A 19,316-nucleotide genomic window follows, 5' to 3' on the forward strand; every position below is an offset into this window, starting at 1 on the left:
TGATTTTTTGTTACTCACCGTAAAATCACTTTTTATAGTTAAGTTTATAGACTGACACAAGCTCATTCTTCTTTATCCATAACCACACAGGGTTTTATAACCCCACCTACAGAAGTAGAACACAGGGCAGAAAAAAAAAATTGGCACCTCCTATGGGCAGTCCTCTCTGAGTATAAAACCCCCTCTGCACTATAGGCCTGTAGTCAGTCACAAGAAGTGTCAAGGAGAAAAACTCCATAGGAGGGGTGTGTGGTGTGTCAGTCAATGAACTCGGAGAAAGGGATTTTACAGTAACAAAAAATTCAGTTTTCCCTTACGTTATTTGACAGACACAGCTGCTTCTTCGTTATCCATGACCAAACAGGGATGTCCCCAAGCAGTGTCACAATGAGGTGTGGGGAAATCAATGGAGAAAAACCCCAGGGCAACATACCAACACTCCCAACCACCCCAAAAGGTGCCCAGGAATCCTAAACAGCCGCCTGCAAAATATGGAGGCCAAAAAAAGCATCGGAAGATGCCAACACATCAACTTTATAGAACTTCGTAAAAGTGTGCACAGATGACCAGGTCGCCACCTTGCAAACTTGAGAAACAGATGACTGGTATCGGAACGCCCAGGGGGGCACTCACCGCCCTGGTGGAATGCGCTGTAACAGGGAAGGGATGTTTGGGCCCCTTAATGGCCTAAGCTTATATAAAGGTCTGCCGAATCCTACAGGAAATGGTGGCAGAGGAGGTCACCAAGCCCTTCTTCGGACAGCCCATGCTCAAAAGAGAGATCGGGCCTCCGAAAAGCAGCCGTCACAGAAAAATACACGTGACTTGTACAGACCACATACAGAGAATGCAGAGCCATCTCCTTAGGGTGCTAAGGCTGAAGACACAGAAAGAAGGACAACGTCTTCATTTAAGTGGAAATCTGACACCACCTTCAGCAGAAAGGAGGGGGGAGGCCGAAGCACCACCTTGTCCTTGTGTAGCACCAGATAAGCCGGCTTACAGGACAAAGCTGCCGACTCACGAGCCTTTAACATATAGTCAAGATCACCGAGCCAGACAACCAGAAAACCTGGCTTTCAAAAGCCAGCGACGGTAAAGCATGGTGGAACACTGGCCCTTGAGATAGTAGGTCCTCTTGAAGAGGTAGCCGCCATTGAGCGTCTGGCACCAGCCAGACCATGTCTGTGTGTGTACCATGGATGGTGAGGCCAGTCCGGAGCCACCAGGATAACCGGGATCCTTTCAGGCTCTATCCTGCTTAGCAGACGAGAAATCAATTGGAAGAGCGGGAAGGAAGATTGTACTGATCCAACGTCATGTCCGCCAGGGGACCCAGCCATCTTTCCATAAATCTTGGAACCTTTCGGTTGAGACTGGACGCCAGAAGATCCACGTCTGGCATCCCCCCAGCCTTCGCTGAGCTAATGTAGCACTTTCTGGTGCAGGGACCAATCACCCTGATCCAGCATCTGAGGTAATCTGTTTGCCAGTTTTTTTTTTTTTTTTTTCATTAGTTTTTATTGAAAGAAAATTTCACAATACAGCAAGATAGTACAAAGCAGTATAAAACGATAGATAACAAATACATTTGCATTTGCATTCAGGGTACAACTGAATCCAGACACAACAATGTTGCGAACAATGAGATAAGATATCATTAATACCATTGATAACAGCATTATACATGAGCGGAACATGATAGCCGTAATAGGGTAGTGCTCTTTTAGGAAGGGGGGGGGGGGGAGAAGAAGAAGAAGAGGAAGAAGAAGAAGAGGAAGAGCGAGAAGAAGAGGGAGGAAGTAGAAGAGGAAGAAGGAAGGAATGAGGAGGAAAGGAGAGAGGGGGGGGGGGGGGGGAGGTGATCAAGTCACAAGGGGGAGGGGAGTGGAGTGGGGGAGGGAGGGAAGGGTAGATGGGAGAGGTGGCGAGGAAGGGGAAGGGGAGGAGGGGAAGACGATAGGAGGAGAAGAAGAAGGAGAAAAGGGGGGGAGGGAGGATAGGAGAGGGATAGAGAGGAGTGTAAGGGAATGAGGAGCGGAGGAAAGGAGAGAGAGAAAGGGAGACAGCTAGAGGGGTATGTGTCCACTCTGAGGGGATTTGCGGATATTAACAGTCAGTGAGATTAGCACTACTCGAGTTATGAGCACCCACTGCCGAGTCTGGAAAAGAACAAGAATGCAATATAACATGTGGGGAGGGGGAGCAAGGGGGGAAAAAGGAAAGGGAAGGATAGGGGGGGGGGGGGGGGGTCAGCTCATAGGAAGTCATAATGCACATTTCGGCGTAGGTACTCTAAGAATTGAACCGTTACATAAGTATAATATAGATCTCAGTTACCAGATAACCAGGAATGCCATAGGGACCATTGTGTGTCAAATTCCTGTCCTCTACCCGCCTTGTGGGCCAACACCCTTTCATATGCCTGATTAGTCTTTACTAGTTCCAGTACCGCAGACACCTTGGGTGTCTCATCTGCCCTCCACTGTCTGGCTATGGTGTTCCTTGCAGCTAAGAGGATGTGTGTAACCACGTTCCAACAGTCCTTGGGGAAGCGGTCAATACCCAAGTTTAAGATCGCCAGTGCCGGAGAGGGGCGGGTGAGCACTCCCGTAATGGCTGAAATAACTGTAAAAAGTTTGTTCCAGAAGCTAGTTAGATTTTCACATGACCAAAATACATGTTTGATATTGGCTGTCTCTCCGCAGCCCCTCCAGCACAAAGGCGAGTACTCTGGGACAAACTTAGAGAGGCGATAGGGGGTAAGGTACCATCTCAAGTTTATTTTTTGGGAGAGCTCCCAATGGTTGGCGCAGGAGGAGGCAGACCTGATGGAGCGGAGGGCAGTGCGCCACTGGTCATCTGTAAACTTTTCCTCCAAGTCCGCCTCCCATTTCTCCAAGGGGGGAGTCTTGCAAAAGTCAAGTTTTTGCTGAAAGCAGTTATAAAACAAGGAAGTCCCCTTAGCAGAAGAGGGCAGATAGATATGCGGAGACGATAATGTGCGGAGCAGGTGTGCAATTCTGATGTATAAATAGTATTCATGGCAAGGGAGCCCAAACTCACGTTGCAGTTGGGGGAAAGGTTTGAGGGAGTCTTTGATCAAAAGGTCATCTACGGTTCACATACCCCGCCCCGTCCAGCTCCCAAGAGAAACGTGTGGTATCACCAGTTCTAAAACCTTGAGCGGAACGGGGACTCTCACCAACAATGAAGGCCTAAATGGAAGCGAGGCAAATTTCCTCCACGCCAGGAGGGAGGCCTGGACTGCCAACGGCAGGTCTCGTAAAGGGAAAGGCCTCCACCTGTCAGCCAGGAGCACCGACCGCAGGGACAAGGGGGTACAGAATTCCGCCTCTATTGCGCTCCAGGTGGTCCCGTGTGTCGAGGACACCCAGGAACGCAGCTGGGCCAACTGGGAGGCCAACAGATAGTCACCAATATCCACCATACCTATTCCCTCGCGGACCAGTGCCTGACCAACAGATTATGGGTGCTCCTCGTTCGTTTGTCCCTCCACACCAATCCCTTCAGAGCGGCCTGAAGCTGCAAAACATATTTACGTGGAATGGGTACGATCAGTGATCTGAAAATATAAAGGGGCAAGAGGATCATTTTGAACGAGGCAAGGCGGCCCGACCAAGTGAGTTCAGTTTTAGATATACGGTGACTTTCAGCAGAGATCTTAGTGATCAAGGGTGGCAGGTTAGCATTGGCCAACTGGGATACCTTAGGGGTTAGGTGGATACCTAAATATGGAATGCTATGCGTTTTCCATGTGTAGGGGTATAGGTCACGCAGTTTAGTACACAAGTGTGGGGGGACATTGGCAAAATCAGGGACTTGGAGAAATTGACCTTGTAGTAAGACACGAGGCTAAAGCATTGAAGGATCTCGTGAGTGGCCTTTAGGGATCGAACAGGGTCCGTCAGGAAGATGATATCATCTGCAAAGAGATTGACCACGTGGTGGCGTGAACTATTCGAAATCCCTTGACGGCCTTCGAGGACCTCACAGCTTCTGCAAGTGGTTCTATGAGTAAATTAAAGATCGATGGGGATAGCGGGCAGCCCTGCCTCGTGCCGTTTGTAATGGGAAAGGGTTGGGAAAGCATATTGGAGGTGTACACCCTGGCAGAGGGATTGGAATACAACGCCATTATTGCAGATATAATAGGACCTCCGAAACCAAACCTCCGCAACACCTGCTCCATGTAGGCCCAGTGGACCCGGTCGAATGCCTTCTCCGCATCCAAAGAGAACAGCAGAGAAGGCACCCGACCGGACCCAGCCCTGTCAATCACACCAATCACTCTCCTCGTTGCATCCGAGGTCTGTCTGCCTTTTACAAATCCAGCTTGGTCCTCTCGTATTAAGGTAGGCAGAATGGGGTGCAATCTTAGTGCTAAAACCTTGGCATACAGCTTAACATCTGTATTTAATAACGATATTGGCCTAAAATTGGGAGGAGACGTGGGGTCTTTCCCAGGCTTAGGCAGTGTCACAACATATGCTTGCAACATCTCAACAGGCATGGAGGCAGAGGAGACAGCCGACCCGAACACCGAGGCCAGATGTGGGCATAAGACATCAGCAAATTTCTTGTAGTAGAGGTTTGGTAGGCCATCAGGGCCCGGAGATTTCCCACTAGGCAATGTACGGATGGCTTTAACAAGTTCCTGAGGAGATATGGGGGCATTAATTTCCCGCAACTGGGCAGCAGTGAGCTGCGGCAGATTTATGGAGGACAAGAATTCAGAAATGGATTGGTCGGTGGGTTGGGGAGTGGAGGGATCCTCTTTTAGGTTGTAAAGAGAGCTATAATATTTAGCAAATGAGTCGGCGATGGCTTGAGGGTTCATAATTTTGGAGTTGGTAACAGGGTCTAGTAAGTATGCGATTTTATTTTTGATCCGCCTCGCCTTCAATTTTTGAGCTAGTAATTTGCCTGCCTTATTGCCATAGGAGTAATGGGAAATCCTCAGAGCCCTGAAGAGTTTGTCTTGTTGTTCCACTAAGAGTTGCCTAAGATCCGATCTCAGACGGGTAAGTTGAAGAGCCAACGTCTGTGACGGGGAAGATTTGTTCAGGGGTTCTAACCTCTTAATTTCCTTAAGCAGGTGGTCTAGCTGCTGGCTCCTCTGCCTCTTAAGTCTAGCACATAGCTGAATAAGGATTCCTCGGATAAAGGCTTTGTGTGCGCACCAGACTACTGTGGGGTCTGATACGGAACCTGCATTGGTCAAAAAGTAGTCCCGCAAGCACTGTGCGATGTAGGGAGCATGTTGAGAGGATTCCAGGACCTCTGTTTGCCAGTTTTTGAACCCCGTAATATGTATGGCAGACAGAGCCGGAAAAAATCTTTACGCCCATCTCAGGATGTGAGCTGCCTCCAGCCCCGCTCCTGCACTTCTTGTGTGCAGTGGCGTTGTCTAACTGGATCCAGGTTGGCAGACCACGAAGGCGAACTATCCAATGAGACAGCGACAACTGGATCACTCGAAGCCTCAGAACATTGATGGGCAGTCAAGCCTCCACCGGAGTCCAGCGACCCCGAGTTGAGTCCAATACCAGGACTACAAAAAAAAAATGGGACTGGCTGGGGGAACAAGGAGACAGCAGGCAAGACCTACATCCCTGAATGAAACACAAAAGGAGGAAGACCCCCCCCCCCCCCGATGGGACTTTAAACGGTCTTTAACTTAGTAGTTGAGTATATGCATTATGCAAATGGAGTATAAAGCATACATAAGATAAAATACATAATTTTATTGAAAAAGGTAATAAGAGACAAAAAAGTGCCCAAAATAATGTACAAACACATATATGGGTGGCTAGCCCTAAAAAGACAAATAATCATGTGGTTAACAATATGATCAATTGCCGAAGGGAAAAAAGGCAGAGTATAACATTACACCCAAATGTTGTACTCTGCCTTTGGCAAATGATCATATTGTTAACCACATGATGAGGTCTCTTAAGGGCTAGCCACCCATATATGTGTTTGTACATTATTTTGGGCACTTTTTTGTCTTTTTCAATAAAATTATGTATTTTATCTTATGTATGCTTTATACTAAATTTGCATACTCCAAATACTCAACTACTAAGTTAAAGACCATTTAAAGTCCCTTCGGGGGGGTGGGGGTGGGGGTCTTCCTCCTTTTTTGATACCAGGACAATGCCCCAGCCTGACAGGCTGGCATTCGTCATAAACACAGTTCAAGGAAGAAAGGACTTTCTATTCTGCAATGGGAGAGGCCCTCATCGACCGCCGCAGGAGGATTTGCACATATAGGGCAGCAGAAGATCTATTTCATTTGGATAAGATTTCCTTCTGCAGGGTTCTTGTATGGAATTGGGCGTAAGGAACAGCTTCGAAGGTAGCCACCATCGGTGCCCAAAACCACATGCAAAATTGCAGGGAGGCCCAGATACTCCGAGAACTTTGATGGGATCAAAACGGACTTCCTGATGTTAAGGATCCACCCAAAGTCCTGTAGGGAACGCATGGTGATCTCCACACTGTCCTGCAGGGATGAGGGGTTCTCCGTACGCAGGAGCAAGTCATCCAGATAGCTGATCACAGCAATTCCATGTTGTTTTAGCAAGGCCAGGACCAGGGCCAGGGCAAGGACCTTGGTGAACACCTGGGGATCAAGGGACAGACCAGGCCAAAAGGTAGTGCTACAAATTAGTAATGTGCATCCCCAATAGCAAACCTTCATGCCAAAGACTTACCTGCAGGCTTGGATGGATTCTGAGGCAAGGGACACTTGCAGCTTCCCGTGGGGGCCATGAGGGGTTTGAAGCCCTTTGTTGCAGACCCAGGGGAACAAAAAAGCCACTTATGTGCCGTGAAGGTCGGACCGATCCTCCTACATGGTTCTTTCCCCTGCTTGGGCTGGGGCAGAAAGGTACTCTTGCCACCAGTAAGGTTCTTAATAATATCGTCCAGCGTAGCTCCGAAAAGCCGGTCACCCTGGAAGGGCAAGCCCGCAAAAGCCTTTTTGGAGCTCTGGTCAGCTCACCAAAACTTGAGCCACAGGACACGCGGCAGCACTAATGCCGAAACAAAGTTTGGAAAGGCATGGAGCTGCATCAAGGGATGTGTCACAAATAAACTTTAGACCCTGGACCAACTGGTCCGTCAGCTCCACATACGCTCGAGACATCTGGCTAGAAGGTCAGTGTCTTGGAGACCAGGGCCGTGGCCAGGACAGGCCGGAGTGTAGAACCGGCGATGATGAACATAGAGCAGGCCACTGCCTCTGTCCTGTGATCCGCAAGGTCCTTAAATTAGGGAGATTCCTTCAACGGTATCACCATAGCCTTGGTCAGCTTGGATATATAGGAGGGCCCACCACCGGAGGAGAGGTCCATTTCTTCAGGAGGGTTTCCATAAAGGGGTAACAGACCGCAAAACTCTTAGGGAGAACAAACGGACGCTTCGGGCGACCCCATGCCTTTCAGAAAAATTTGTCAAAATAGTCAGGGTAAGGAAGACCTTAACAGCCTGAGATGGTTTGTCTGTACCAAAAGGGACAGATACCACATTAGACGCTCCCACAGGATTCCCAATCTTCAGCGCCTTCCGCACCAAATCAATGAGAGTGGAGACTAACGCCTTTTCCTGTGCGAGGTAGAGGACTCATTCTCATCCGAGGAATCAGGGGAGACATCCGGGTCTGTAGTGATTGTGGCAGCAGAGCCTAAATCGGCAGTCCGAGAAACAGGGTGATGGCAGGGGTTGCTTTCTACCAACCCTGCATCTGAATGCTGCCTCCACGGGAGAGACAAACTACTCCAGGACGGCTGACAGTGCAGGGAGAGGGGGGGAGGGGGTAGTATGCTCTTGGGACTCCAAAGGGACCACGCTACCCGATATGCGCTGCTGCAACTTGGGAACCCCAAGGTACTAGGCTAGAGAGAGACCACCCCTAGGCTGCCCAGCAGAGAGGGGGATCCCCAGGGAGGACTCACCACAGACCACTAGAGGCTATCATCAGGAGTCTGCCACATGTGTCTACTGCTGAAAATCACCCAGGACTGTGCCACCAGGTTCCAGGGAAAGCCCTCCTCACTATCGAACTCGCAGAACTGACAGAGAGGCCGTCGCCGTAAGATACAAGAAATTGGCCGCTGAGCATGCCCAGTGCAAATTGTCTCCCAAAACACAGGGAAAGTAGCTGCCGAATAGATCGATGGATGGGGGCTGTTGACTAGAGGTAACACTGTGGCAGACTATAAGCGCATGGTCATATGTGTCCCTGCAAAACGTTTACCTCGCTGGCCGCCCCGGTCCAGGATGGGGCATAGTTGCGGCCGACTGAGCGCGGAGCTGTCTGCGCGCCCTTGCTGGTCAAGCTGGGATGACCACTGGATCTAGATTATCCAGCTCTCTGTTGATGGAAGATCTCTGCAGGGAAAAATCCCAGGAACAAGAAAAAGAAAATTAAAAAGAAAAAAAGAAAGCTACAGGACCCCAAGTCCCAGCATAAAAAAACAAAAACAAAATGTCCATACTCCTGACACTGGGCAGAATGGCTGGAGGCCTATAGCAGAGAGGGGATTTTATACCCAGGGAGGACTGCCCATAGAAGGTGCAGAGTTTCTTTCTGCCTAGTGTTCTACTCCTTTAGGTGGGGTTATAAAACCCTGTTTGGTCATGGATAAAGAAGCAGCAGCTGTGTCCCTCAATGAACGCAAGAGAAAAAGCTGAGAAACACTGATCTAAAGTAAAGTCAGGGTCCATGGAGAAGGGGAGAGTTTCTTGGGCAGAAGGGGAAGGAGGTCACTTTCTTTAAACCCAGAGTCTGGTCTTTTCTCTTCATTTTTAAATGTATCTGTTGTTCTCCAACTACAGGCCTTCTCTAAACTGGATAGAATTCTGGTGTTAAAAGTGATCTCCAAAAGCAGATAATTCTCAAGCCATATTAACATTTTGCTTTCCTTCAGTCTAGCTTTTTCCTCCTTTAGTTCTTCTATCTTTTCTGGCTCTTCTACCTAGTGATATTATTGGCTCCAGCTATCTTAGATGTGTGTGACAGGAGCAGTACTTCCTGCAATTATTGAAACACATGAGAAACACTTTCTATTGGGCCCTCTAAGGCGGCGGTTGCTCTTATGGCTCATTTTTGAAGTGTTGGCCTCTGTTATTTGGGCCATATACGCTGTACTCTACCGGACTGGTATGAACTCCCATATGTAGGTCTACTCTTTGAACAAGTGGAGGATACCAGATCATTGTTTATATTTTTTTTTCTCTTAATAGAATATTTGATTAAAAGTAAAAAAAAAAAAATTGCAACTTGCTAGAATTAAAGGAAAGAGCTTTATTCAAGCACAAATTCTTCAAAACTTTCTAGCCACATCTAAATATGCTCTGTAGACGTAACACTTAAAACTTCTAGCATTAGGAAATTCAGTATTTACTGAATGTCACCAAACAGAATAAAAATGTGCAGGTCTGAATCTGATACATCAGGCATATACACTATATTACCTAAGGTATTGGGACGCCTGCCTTTTCGTGCACATTAACTATATATATATATATATATATATATATATATATATATATATATATATATATATATATATATATATATATATATATATATATTTTTATTTATTTATTGAGGTTTTTGCTTTACAGAAAAAACAAAAAAAAAAACAAAACCCCAAAAAAGAGAAACATATGTGCTACCCATGCAGCTGTGCTAGAGAAGAATAGACACAATCGTTTCTTGCATGGATAGCATATGAATATATATACTAAAAAAGAGCAAGCAATGAAATTACCCACTCACCCAGCGCTAATGATATAAATAAATTTGATAGCAGCCACTATAAATCAGACGCCCACGAATGTTTTGCTGTTTATGCTGTTATCAAGTTGACCTCATGTGAGTGCAATTGTATGGGGAATGGGGTGTCATCAAAGTGTGTTATTTTTGCGGAATTACACTATTGGTCCCCTTTCTTTGCTTCACATGGTCTTATTGCCACTGCTGCCTGTATGAACTGCTGAGGCCCAAGTGCAAGTGTTTAACTATCGAGGATTCCGATTGTTGCCATTTTGAGCCACATTGATTATCTCCACCACGGAACAGAAACCACTGTATTCATGACAAGGCTATCATAAGTCCTGGGTCCGGTGAGTGTTCACTACTAGGGGGGACACGCTTGAGGTGTGGTGATGGTGGTCCAGGAGTGTCTGAGCTAACACTGTGGTGAATTGCATTTGAGTCCGGAATCTCATGAACTATATGAACTTTACAGGCCTCTGTGCAGCATTTAAGTGAAGTTATCACTTTTAAGGACAGTGTCATCTATATGGTCTTTTATATAATTTTTATACATTTATTTATGGTTTTATACAATATTCGTTTATCATCCAGTTGAGCGCTGCTAGTGTGTATGGGCTTTCCATTTCTAGAGTCTTATTCACACCTATTTTAATATGAATATATATGGTGTGGCTAAAAAGAACAATACGGTAAATAGGATAGCATGAAATCGGGGAGCAGTAGTAAAAACCAAGATCAAACACTCCAAAGGTGATCTCGCCCAGTAGGGTATAGGAGAATCAAGGACAGAGTTTCCCTATTAATATATGTGACTCATTTTGGTGTAGCCTTGGTAGGATCAGCTAGCCACTTAGACCATACCTTGTGGTATTTTGCAGAGCAACTTCCAAGTGTCTTTATATAGTGGGAAGATGTTATTTACAAAGGTTCTCTAGAACATAGTAGAGGGAGGGGCATACTTCTTCCAGATAAGTGCGATAGCTTTTCAGGCATAGAAAAGGAGGCGGCTAACCAAAGTCCTTTCTGCCACAGTAGGAACCAGGTTTTCAACCAGACCCAGGATACAGATTTCTATTTAGAAGGGTGTTTTAGTTACTGATACCCCGTTGATAACAGTCAACACCTCTGATCAAAAGCCTGCAATAACCAGACAGGACCAGAAAATGTGACAAAAATCACCAGGGGGAAAGAACGCATCTCCAGCATTTGGAAGGATCAGAGGGACTCATGAGATGAAGCCTAGAAGGCGTGTAATAGGCCCTGTGGGCCTGTGGATTAATCGGTCCGGTGAGGAGACCAGAGTACAGAATGAGAGGTCCCAAATGTTGTCCCAATCGTCATCGTCCAGGTGCTGGATATCATGCTGTTATTTAGCTCTAAGGCCAGACAGGGTGGGAAGAGCTACCGAAAGAAAGTAGGTGGGCATATAGGTGGAATGTGGGTTTCACTGTACAATCCAACTGAAGCACACACTCAAGAATGGTTGAGCCAAAATTAGGGAGGCATGTGGAAATTGGATGGAAAAGGCATGGGAGAGCGGTAGATAACGAAACAAATATTGAGGAGGAAGATTGAAATCTGATAATTGTGACCAGGGCTTCAGGCCAGGTAGTGCCATTAGTAATTTGTGAGATGCTCTTTATAGGCACACGGATCACGCACCATAGAAATGAGACATGGACAGGTTGAGCCAAAGCAGAGTAGAAGGTGAATTTGCCCCCTCTAGAAGGTGTTTACAGCTAAGGCCAGATTTCCAGGCTCTAAAGGTAGTAAGCATCGAGGGGGTACGTGGGTATGGAGCTTTAGGGCCTCTAAATCGAAGAAGCTGCAATGCCTCAAGGGAAGAGACCACCGCAGCCTCGCATGGTGGAGGTTTTAGAGAAGTCAGGGGAGAACCAAGCCGCCATCACCAGCTGGGTGGCCAGAAAATATTGATGGCAATCTGGGAAGGTCAAGCCCCCTTGGTTTGTTGGGTGGACAGTTTGAAACGTGGAGAACTGGGACCCCAAAGAAAAGTAAGAAAAAAATATGATTAAGTCGATTAAAAAAGGACTTCCGGATCCAAGAGGGTGAGTGGCGGAATAGATATATGAATTTGGGGAGAATATTCATTTTGATTAGGTTTATACGGCCCAAAAGTGACAACGGCAGCGACTCCCATGCCTTTAGCCTTGCGTTTGGTTTCCTATAATACTGGGGTTAGGTTAAAAGGGAGGTAATCTGAGGCATTACGGGAAATTTGAACCACCAAATATTTAGTTTTCTACCCATTGGAGTGGTAGATTCGGAGGGGCCAAACTGCGGGCCCTAGAGTCAACCATAAACAGGGACTTCATCTAACTGACTCTGAGACCGGTGTCCTCCGAGTAGGTATTCAAAAGTCGTAGTGCACCCTGGAGGGAGGGGCTTGCATTATTGAGGCATAATAGGAGGTCATTCACAAATAGGGAAACCCTCTCCTTCAGCCAGTCAATTCGTAACCCTTTAATAGAGGAGGTGAGAAGCGCTTCCGCACTGGTTCTACTGCTATGGCGAAAAGGGCTGGAGATAAGAGGCCCCCCCTGGTGGGTACCTCTGTGGAGCAGGAAAGGGACTGACAACCCACCACCCATCTTGACTTAGGCTATAGGACTATTATAAACTATTTAGAGCCATTGTATGAGTAACTGAAAGCCCATACGCCTAGGTACTTCCCATAAGAAAGGCCACTCGATAGTATCAAAGGCCTTCTCGATGTCCAGGGAGGCCACCACTCTAGATCCCACATTTAAATGCTGTGCGTGTAGGTTGGTATGCAACCTACAAAGATTAATGGCTGAGGGGAGAGGTATATGGCGCTGCCCAATAAGAATAAAGAGAAATTAATCCAATAGAAATTACACCTCTGTATTGTATCAATACAAGCAATGGATAAATTGCAGAAAAAAATTCCAAGTAAAAATACTTATGGATGCGCAAATTAAATAAGTGAGACAATTGTATAAGATAGATAGAAGTGGAGTGATCAGTTAAATAAATTGATGTATATAACACATAAAGTGACCCAGTGCGGCAATAGAAAAATAAATGAATAAATAAAAATACGTGATATTAAATAAAGAGTCAATAATCAAAAGGGATTGCGTGCATATAGTGACATTAAAGAACATAAATCATTTTCCACATAGGTATAAAAAAATCAGTGCAAATGTACAACAATCAATCACATACAAAGTGCAATGTGCTGAGAAAGAGTCCAAAAAGTGTATTCGTGTCCAAGTACTTTCAAGTGACTGCACAATGCAAAGTCCATAAAGACATGGATGAACCAGTTTGGGATGGAGGAACTTGATTGGCCTGCACAGAATCCTGCCCTCAACCCAATGGAACACCTTAAGGCTCCATGTACACGGGACGCTGGAAATGGACGTTTAGGAGCAGTTGGGCGTTTTTTTCAGAAGTCCCTGAACGCAGCTCCATGTTATCTTATCTGTCCATGTACACATGGTAGTTTACAGTCATTTGCAGGCAGTTGCGTTCAGGGACTTTTTTTAGAACGCAATTATATTGCGTTCGAACGTGTGTTTCCCGACGTTTCAAACGCAGAAACGCGGCCAAACGTGACTGAACGTGATGAACCTACGTTCAGCCACGTTATACGTTTTTTTTCTTCCATTCAAAATCAATGGTTCCCTATGGGAGCCTATTGATTTGAATGGAAGTCGCACCGCAAGTCGGATCCGACTTGCGGCGCGACCTGCACTGTGAGAATCTTGAGGGGGAACTCCACGCCAAAAATGGGAAAAAAAACTGCGTGGGGTTCCCCCCCAGGTTCCAAACCAGGCCCTTCGGGTCCGGCATGGAATTTGAGGGTAGCCCCACGCCGAAAAAACGGCGTGGGGTCCCCCCCAAAATCCATACCAGACCCTTATCCGAGCATGCAGCCCGGCAGGCCAGGAAAGGGGAGGGGACGAGCGAGCGGCCCCACCCCCCCTGGACCACACCAGGCCACATGCCCTCAACATGGGGGGGTGTTGGTGCTTTGGGGCAGGGGGAGCTCTGCACCCCCCACCTCAAAGCACCCTGCCCCCATGTTGATGAGGACAAGGGCCTCATCCCCACAACCCTGGCCGGTGGTTGTGGGGGTCTGCGGGCAGGGGGCTGATCGGAATCTGGAAGCCCCCTTTAACAAGGGGGCCCCCCAGATCCCGGACCCCCTCCCTGTGTGAATGGGTATTGGGGTACACTGTACCCCTACCCATTCACCCCATAAAAGATAGTGTATGTAAATAATGACAGGAGACGTTTTGGAAAGTTTATTAAAAATCTTCATCCGGCTCTTCGGGGTCTTCTCCTCTCCGGGGGTCTTCTGCTCTTTTGCTGTCCGCCCTTCTGCTATCCTCTCTTCTTGTCTTCTCCTCTCCGGGGGTCTTCTGCTGTCTTCTCTCCGTGGGGTCTTCTGCTCTTTTGCTGTCCGCCCTTCTGCTGTCCTCTCCTCTCCGGGGGTCTTCTGCTGTCTTCTCTCCGTGGGGTCTCCTGCTCTTTTGCTGTCCGCCCTTCTGATGTCCTCTCTTCTTGTCTTCTCCTCTCCGGTCTTCTGCTCTTGTGCTGTCGGCTGTCGGCTCTCCTTCTTCCTCCGGTCCTCCTCCGACGACGTCTCCAGCGATTATGCCGGCCTCTGGTCTCTGCAGCTTATTATATAGCCATTAGGGGCGTGGCCGCCAGATGACGTCATCGGGAGACCACGCCCCTTGTGTCACCCTGCCCCAAAGCACCAACACCCCCCCATGTTGAGGGCATGTGGCCTGGTGTGGTCCAGGGGGGGTGGGGCCGCTCGCTCGTCCCCTCCCCTTTCCTGGCCTGCCGGGCTGCATGCTCGGATAAGGGTCTGGTATGGATTTTGGGGGGGACCCCACGCCGTTTTTTCGGCGTGGGGCTACCCTCAAATTCCATGCCGGACCCGAAGGGCCTGGTTTGGAACCTGGGGGGGAACCCCACGCAGTTTTTTTTCCCATTTTTGGCGTGGAGTTCCCCCTCAAGATTCTCACAGTGCAGGTCGCGCCGCAAGTCGGATCATCCTGATCTGACTTGCGGTGCGCCTTCCATTCAAATCAATAGGCTCCCATAGGGAACCATTGATTTTGAATGGAGGCAGAAAAACGCTGCTAAAAGCAACGTGGCCAAACGTGCAATAACGCAAATGGAAAAAGCTACTGAAAGCACGTTTAACAGCTGCTTTTTCCCGGCGTCAGAAATAGCTTTGCAGGACGTTTTTTCTAACGTCCCGTGTACATGGAGCCTTAGGGGTGATTTAGAGGGGAGACTGTGAGCCAGGCTCTCTCTCCTTCATCACTGCCTGACCTTACAAATGCGCTTCTGGAAGAATGGTATAACATTCCCAAGGACACACTCCTAAACCTGGTGGACAGCCTTCACAGAAGAGTTGAAGCTGTTATGCCTGCAAATGGTGGGCCAACTCAATATTGAATCCTATAACACTGGGGTGCCATTAAAGTTCATGTGCGTGTAAAGGCTGGCGTCCATATACTGTTGGTAATAGTGTATGTGTACATGGTAATAAATACAATAACAGAAAAAAAGAAACTTACTCTTTCAGCGAGGGGGGATCACTTTTGGACCAGGAGAATGTGGCATTTCTCATATCAATACATCCATGACCTAAAAGGAATACATTAACAAATGGTAACCGAATCCAGGACTGTTAAACTCCATGAGTCATTTAACTTCCCTTGAATTTATATGTAGATGCTATAAATTCAGCAATAACATAGTAAAACATGTAAACAATGTGATGTACTATATTTTTTCTTCATTGATTAATACGGATTTCATTCCAACATCCTGGAATGTTTGAGGAATCCCATACTGTGGGCTGACGTTGCTCCCCTCTTCGTTACAAACAATTGATTTTTTAATACAGACTTACCTATAAAATTGATTTCTTCAAGTACATAATGGGACAGAGCCATAAATCATAAAATATGGGTTATATAGCCACCTACAGGTGAAGGACACTGGCAACCAATCAGAAAGGGTGTACCCCTATATAACCCCTTCCACACAGGATGTACCTCAGTTTTGTAGCAAGCAATAAAGACCCCATAGAAGGGGAACGGACCTCTGTGTCCCATGATGTACTTCAAGAAATGGATTTTACAGGCAAGTCTATTAAAAATTCCATTATTCTCTTTGTACATCACGGGACACAGAGCCATATATCATGCCATATGGGATGTTCCAAACCAATGCATTTGAGGGGACACCAAAAAATACCGCCATCGGAAGACCAAAAGGATTACACCGCTGCCTGCAGAACACTGCGGCCAAATGCAGATTCCTCCTGGATTCTGCGCATATGCACTGTCATCAGAGCAACTCGTGACACTTGCCTTATGAAGTCCGTAAGAGCATCCACTGCGAAACAAAGTGCAAGCTAGATCTGACAGATATTCCACAGACTCTCCTTGAGAAGGAACTGTCTTTTTACACTTGCTTCATACAGTCTTTTAAAGACTGACAAACTCCTATCGCTGCTACTGCTGGTTGTATTGCAGATCATGCAACCGAAAAGGTGGCTTTCAATAAAGATTCCAACTTCTTATCTGCTGGATCTTTAAAAACCTGGGCATTATCCACAGGGCAGGGTAAACTCTTGTTAACCAAAGAAATGGCAGCATCCACAGTGGGTATATTCCATTTCTTTGTAAGCTTTTTCCTCCATACGATACAATAGTGAAACCCTTTTAGGAGGAACAAAAAATGCTATTAGGATGGTCCCAATCATTACACATTTCTTGCTCCACAAGCGGATGTATGGGAAACGTCAGAGGACTATGAGGAGGGCGCACTGAGTCTAGAGAGGAAAAGAAGATTTCAGCTATCTCTAAGGGAGGAAATGTGTGTCAAGACCGGACCATTTCAAATAGGAGACTGAACCAACAATCTCTGAGTTTGAGAGGCTGACAGACTCCTCTGACCCTGACTCCCCAGAATTTAAAACCACAGCTTGACCTTCTATAGGGTCATCATCAGGAAGAAGGGGGGCCGTAACTCAGGAAGGGTGAGAAAGGTTGTGGTAGTTGGGGACTCAATTATCAAGAGGACAGAGAGGGCAATCTGTAAAAAAGATCTCGTGAACCGAACAGTTTGTTGTTTACCGGGCGCCCGAGTTCGGCACATCGCAGATCTGGCAGACAGATTGTTGTGTGGGGCTGGGGATGACCCAGCGGTCATGGTGCATGTGGGCACTAATGACAAAGTTAAAGGTAGGTGGAGGATCCTTAAGAACGATTTCAGGGACTTAGGTAATAGATTGAGGAAAATGACCTCCAAGGTGGTTTTCTCTGAAATACTGCCTGTACCTCGAGCCACACAGGAGAGGCAGAAGGGGATTAGGGAACTTAACAAGTGGCTGAGGAATTGGGAAGGAGGGGTTTGGGTTCCTGGAGAACTGGGCTGACTTCTCAGTCGGCTATCGGCTCTTTAGTAAGGATGGGCTGCACCTTAATGGGGACGGTACAGCTCTTTTGGGGAGAAAGATGGCCACCAAGTTGGAGGGGCTTTTAGACTAGGAGACGGGGGGGGGGAGGGCTCAGAAGTAGAATCAGTCAGGAGGGAGCAGAGGACTGAAGGCAGTTGTAGGGTCAGCAGCGACAGTAGGTCGACAACATCAATTGGCGGGTCAACTGCAGACCAAACAGAAATAAACATAACCGCCAATCACGTTTAACTTCCATAAAACTAAGAAGGGTATATGCTAATGCCAGGAGCCTAGCTAATAAGATGGAGGAGTTGGAAATGTTAGTACATGAGGAGGACATAGACCTTGTGGGAATAACAGAAACTTGGTTCGACCCCTCACATGACTGGCTGGCCAATATCCAAGGGTATTCGGTGTACCGGAAGGACAGGGTAGGAAAAAGAGGGGGAGGGGTATGTCTCTATGTCAAGAACAATATAAAGGTGCTAGAAAGGAGTGACATTACGGATGGGATGAGCATGGATTTAGAATCTGTGTGGGTTGAACTCGATAGGGAAGAAGATAAGGGAAAAGTAGTTGTGGGGGTTTGCTATAGGCCACCTAACCAAGGGGAGGAGGTAGAGCTGGAATTTTTAGCACTAATGGGTAAAGTGGCAAAACTGGGATCAGTCATCATATTGGGGGACTTCAATTATCCCGACATTGACTGGGAGGAGGGGACTGCACACTCACAGAAGGCCCGTCTATTCACGGAAACCTTACTGGATAATTACATGTCACAGTTGGTGGATTCCCCTACTAGAGAAAATGCAATCCTGGATCTATTGATCACTAATGACCCAGACATAATCTCGGAGGTAGGAGTCCAGGACAACCTGGGCTCTAGCGATCACAGGATGATAACATTTAGTATAAATAACAATATAAAAAGGCAAGTGGGGAACATAAGAACCCTAAACTTCAGACGGGCAAACTTTCCAAATTGTACTCATTGATGGAAAGGGTAAACTGGGACCAAACCCTGGGATCCCTGACCACAGAGGAAAAATGGGAATGCTTTAGGAACATATTAAGCAAAGGCATCTTGCAGTGCATTCCTATGGGAAATACATTTAGAAGAGACAAAGCCAAACCTGGCTGGCTAAACCGTAGCGTTAAAAAAAACTTATTAGGGGAAAAAAATTGGCCTTCAAGAAATATAAATCAGAGGGCACAGTATCGGCCTTCCAGCAATACAAGGAGGCAAATAAGAAAAGTAAACAAGAAATCAAGATGGCTAAAATCAACTTTGAGAGACAAATAGCGTAGGATAGTAAAAAAAACCCAAAGAAATTCTTTAAATATATCAACAGCAAAAAAACTAGGGCAGAGCATATTGCACACATAATTAACGATGATGGGAGGATGGTTACAGAGGACACTGAAAAAGCAACCGTGCTGAATGCTTTTTTCTTGTCAGTCTTTACGCAGGAAAAGGAGGGGTACACTGACCATGACTGTATGGTTAGTAGTATTACACAGGACTTGCCACTATGGCTAACAGAGGGTGAAATCAGGGAAAGGCTGGATAAACTCAACACAAACAAATCACCAGGCCCGGATGGCGTGCATCCGAGAGTGCTCAAGGAACTCAGTAAGGTTATATCTAGACCACTGTTCCTGATCTTTGCTGACAGTATTAGGACAGGAGATGTACCAGGGGATTGGAGGAAGGCTAACGTGATTCCGATATTCAAAAAGGGCCAGAGGCATATCCCGGGAAATTATAGGCCTGTCAGCTTGACATCAATAATATGTAAACTTTTGGAGGGGATGATAAGGGACTATATCGTAGAATATGCTAAAGACAACAACATCATCAGTAGTAACCAGCACGGGTTTACAAATGGGCGTTCTTGTCAAACCAATCTCTTAGCATTCTACGAGGAGGTGAGCTGTGAGCTAGATAGGGGGAGACCAGTGGATGTGGTGTACTTGGATTTCGCTAAGGAGTTTGATACAGTTCCCCACAAGCTCTTAATTTAT

The 19,316-nt window shown here is 46.8% G+C and overlaps 1 protein-coding gene across 2 annotated transcripts in view; it reads right to left on the reverse strand.

Annotated features, from left to right (window-relative positions):
- ABCC1 (ATP binding cassette subfamily C member 1 (ABCC1 blood group)) overlaps nucleotides 1–19,316 on the reverse strand; it is an 891,484-nt gene that overhangs the window by 411,923 nt on the left and 460,245 nt on the right. For both annotated transcript variants that reach the window (XM_082260033.1, XM_082260032.1), the window contains exon 15: nucleotides 15,400–15,469. In XM_082260033.1, the coding sequence (XP_082116159.1) occupies nucleotides 15,400–15,469 (70 nt within the window). The remainder of the gene's footprint in view (nucleotides 1–15,399; nucleotides 15,470–19,316) is intronic.

Source organism: Pelophylax lessonae (genome assembly GCF_965119305.1).
Source record: "Pelophylax lessonae genome assembly, chromosome: 6".
NCBI lineage: Eukaryota > Metazoa > Chordata > Amphibia > Anura > Ranidae > Pelophylax > Pelophylax lessonae.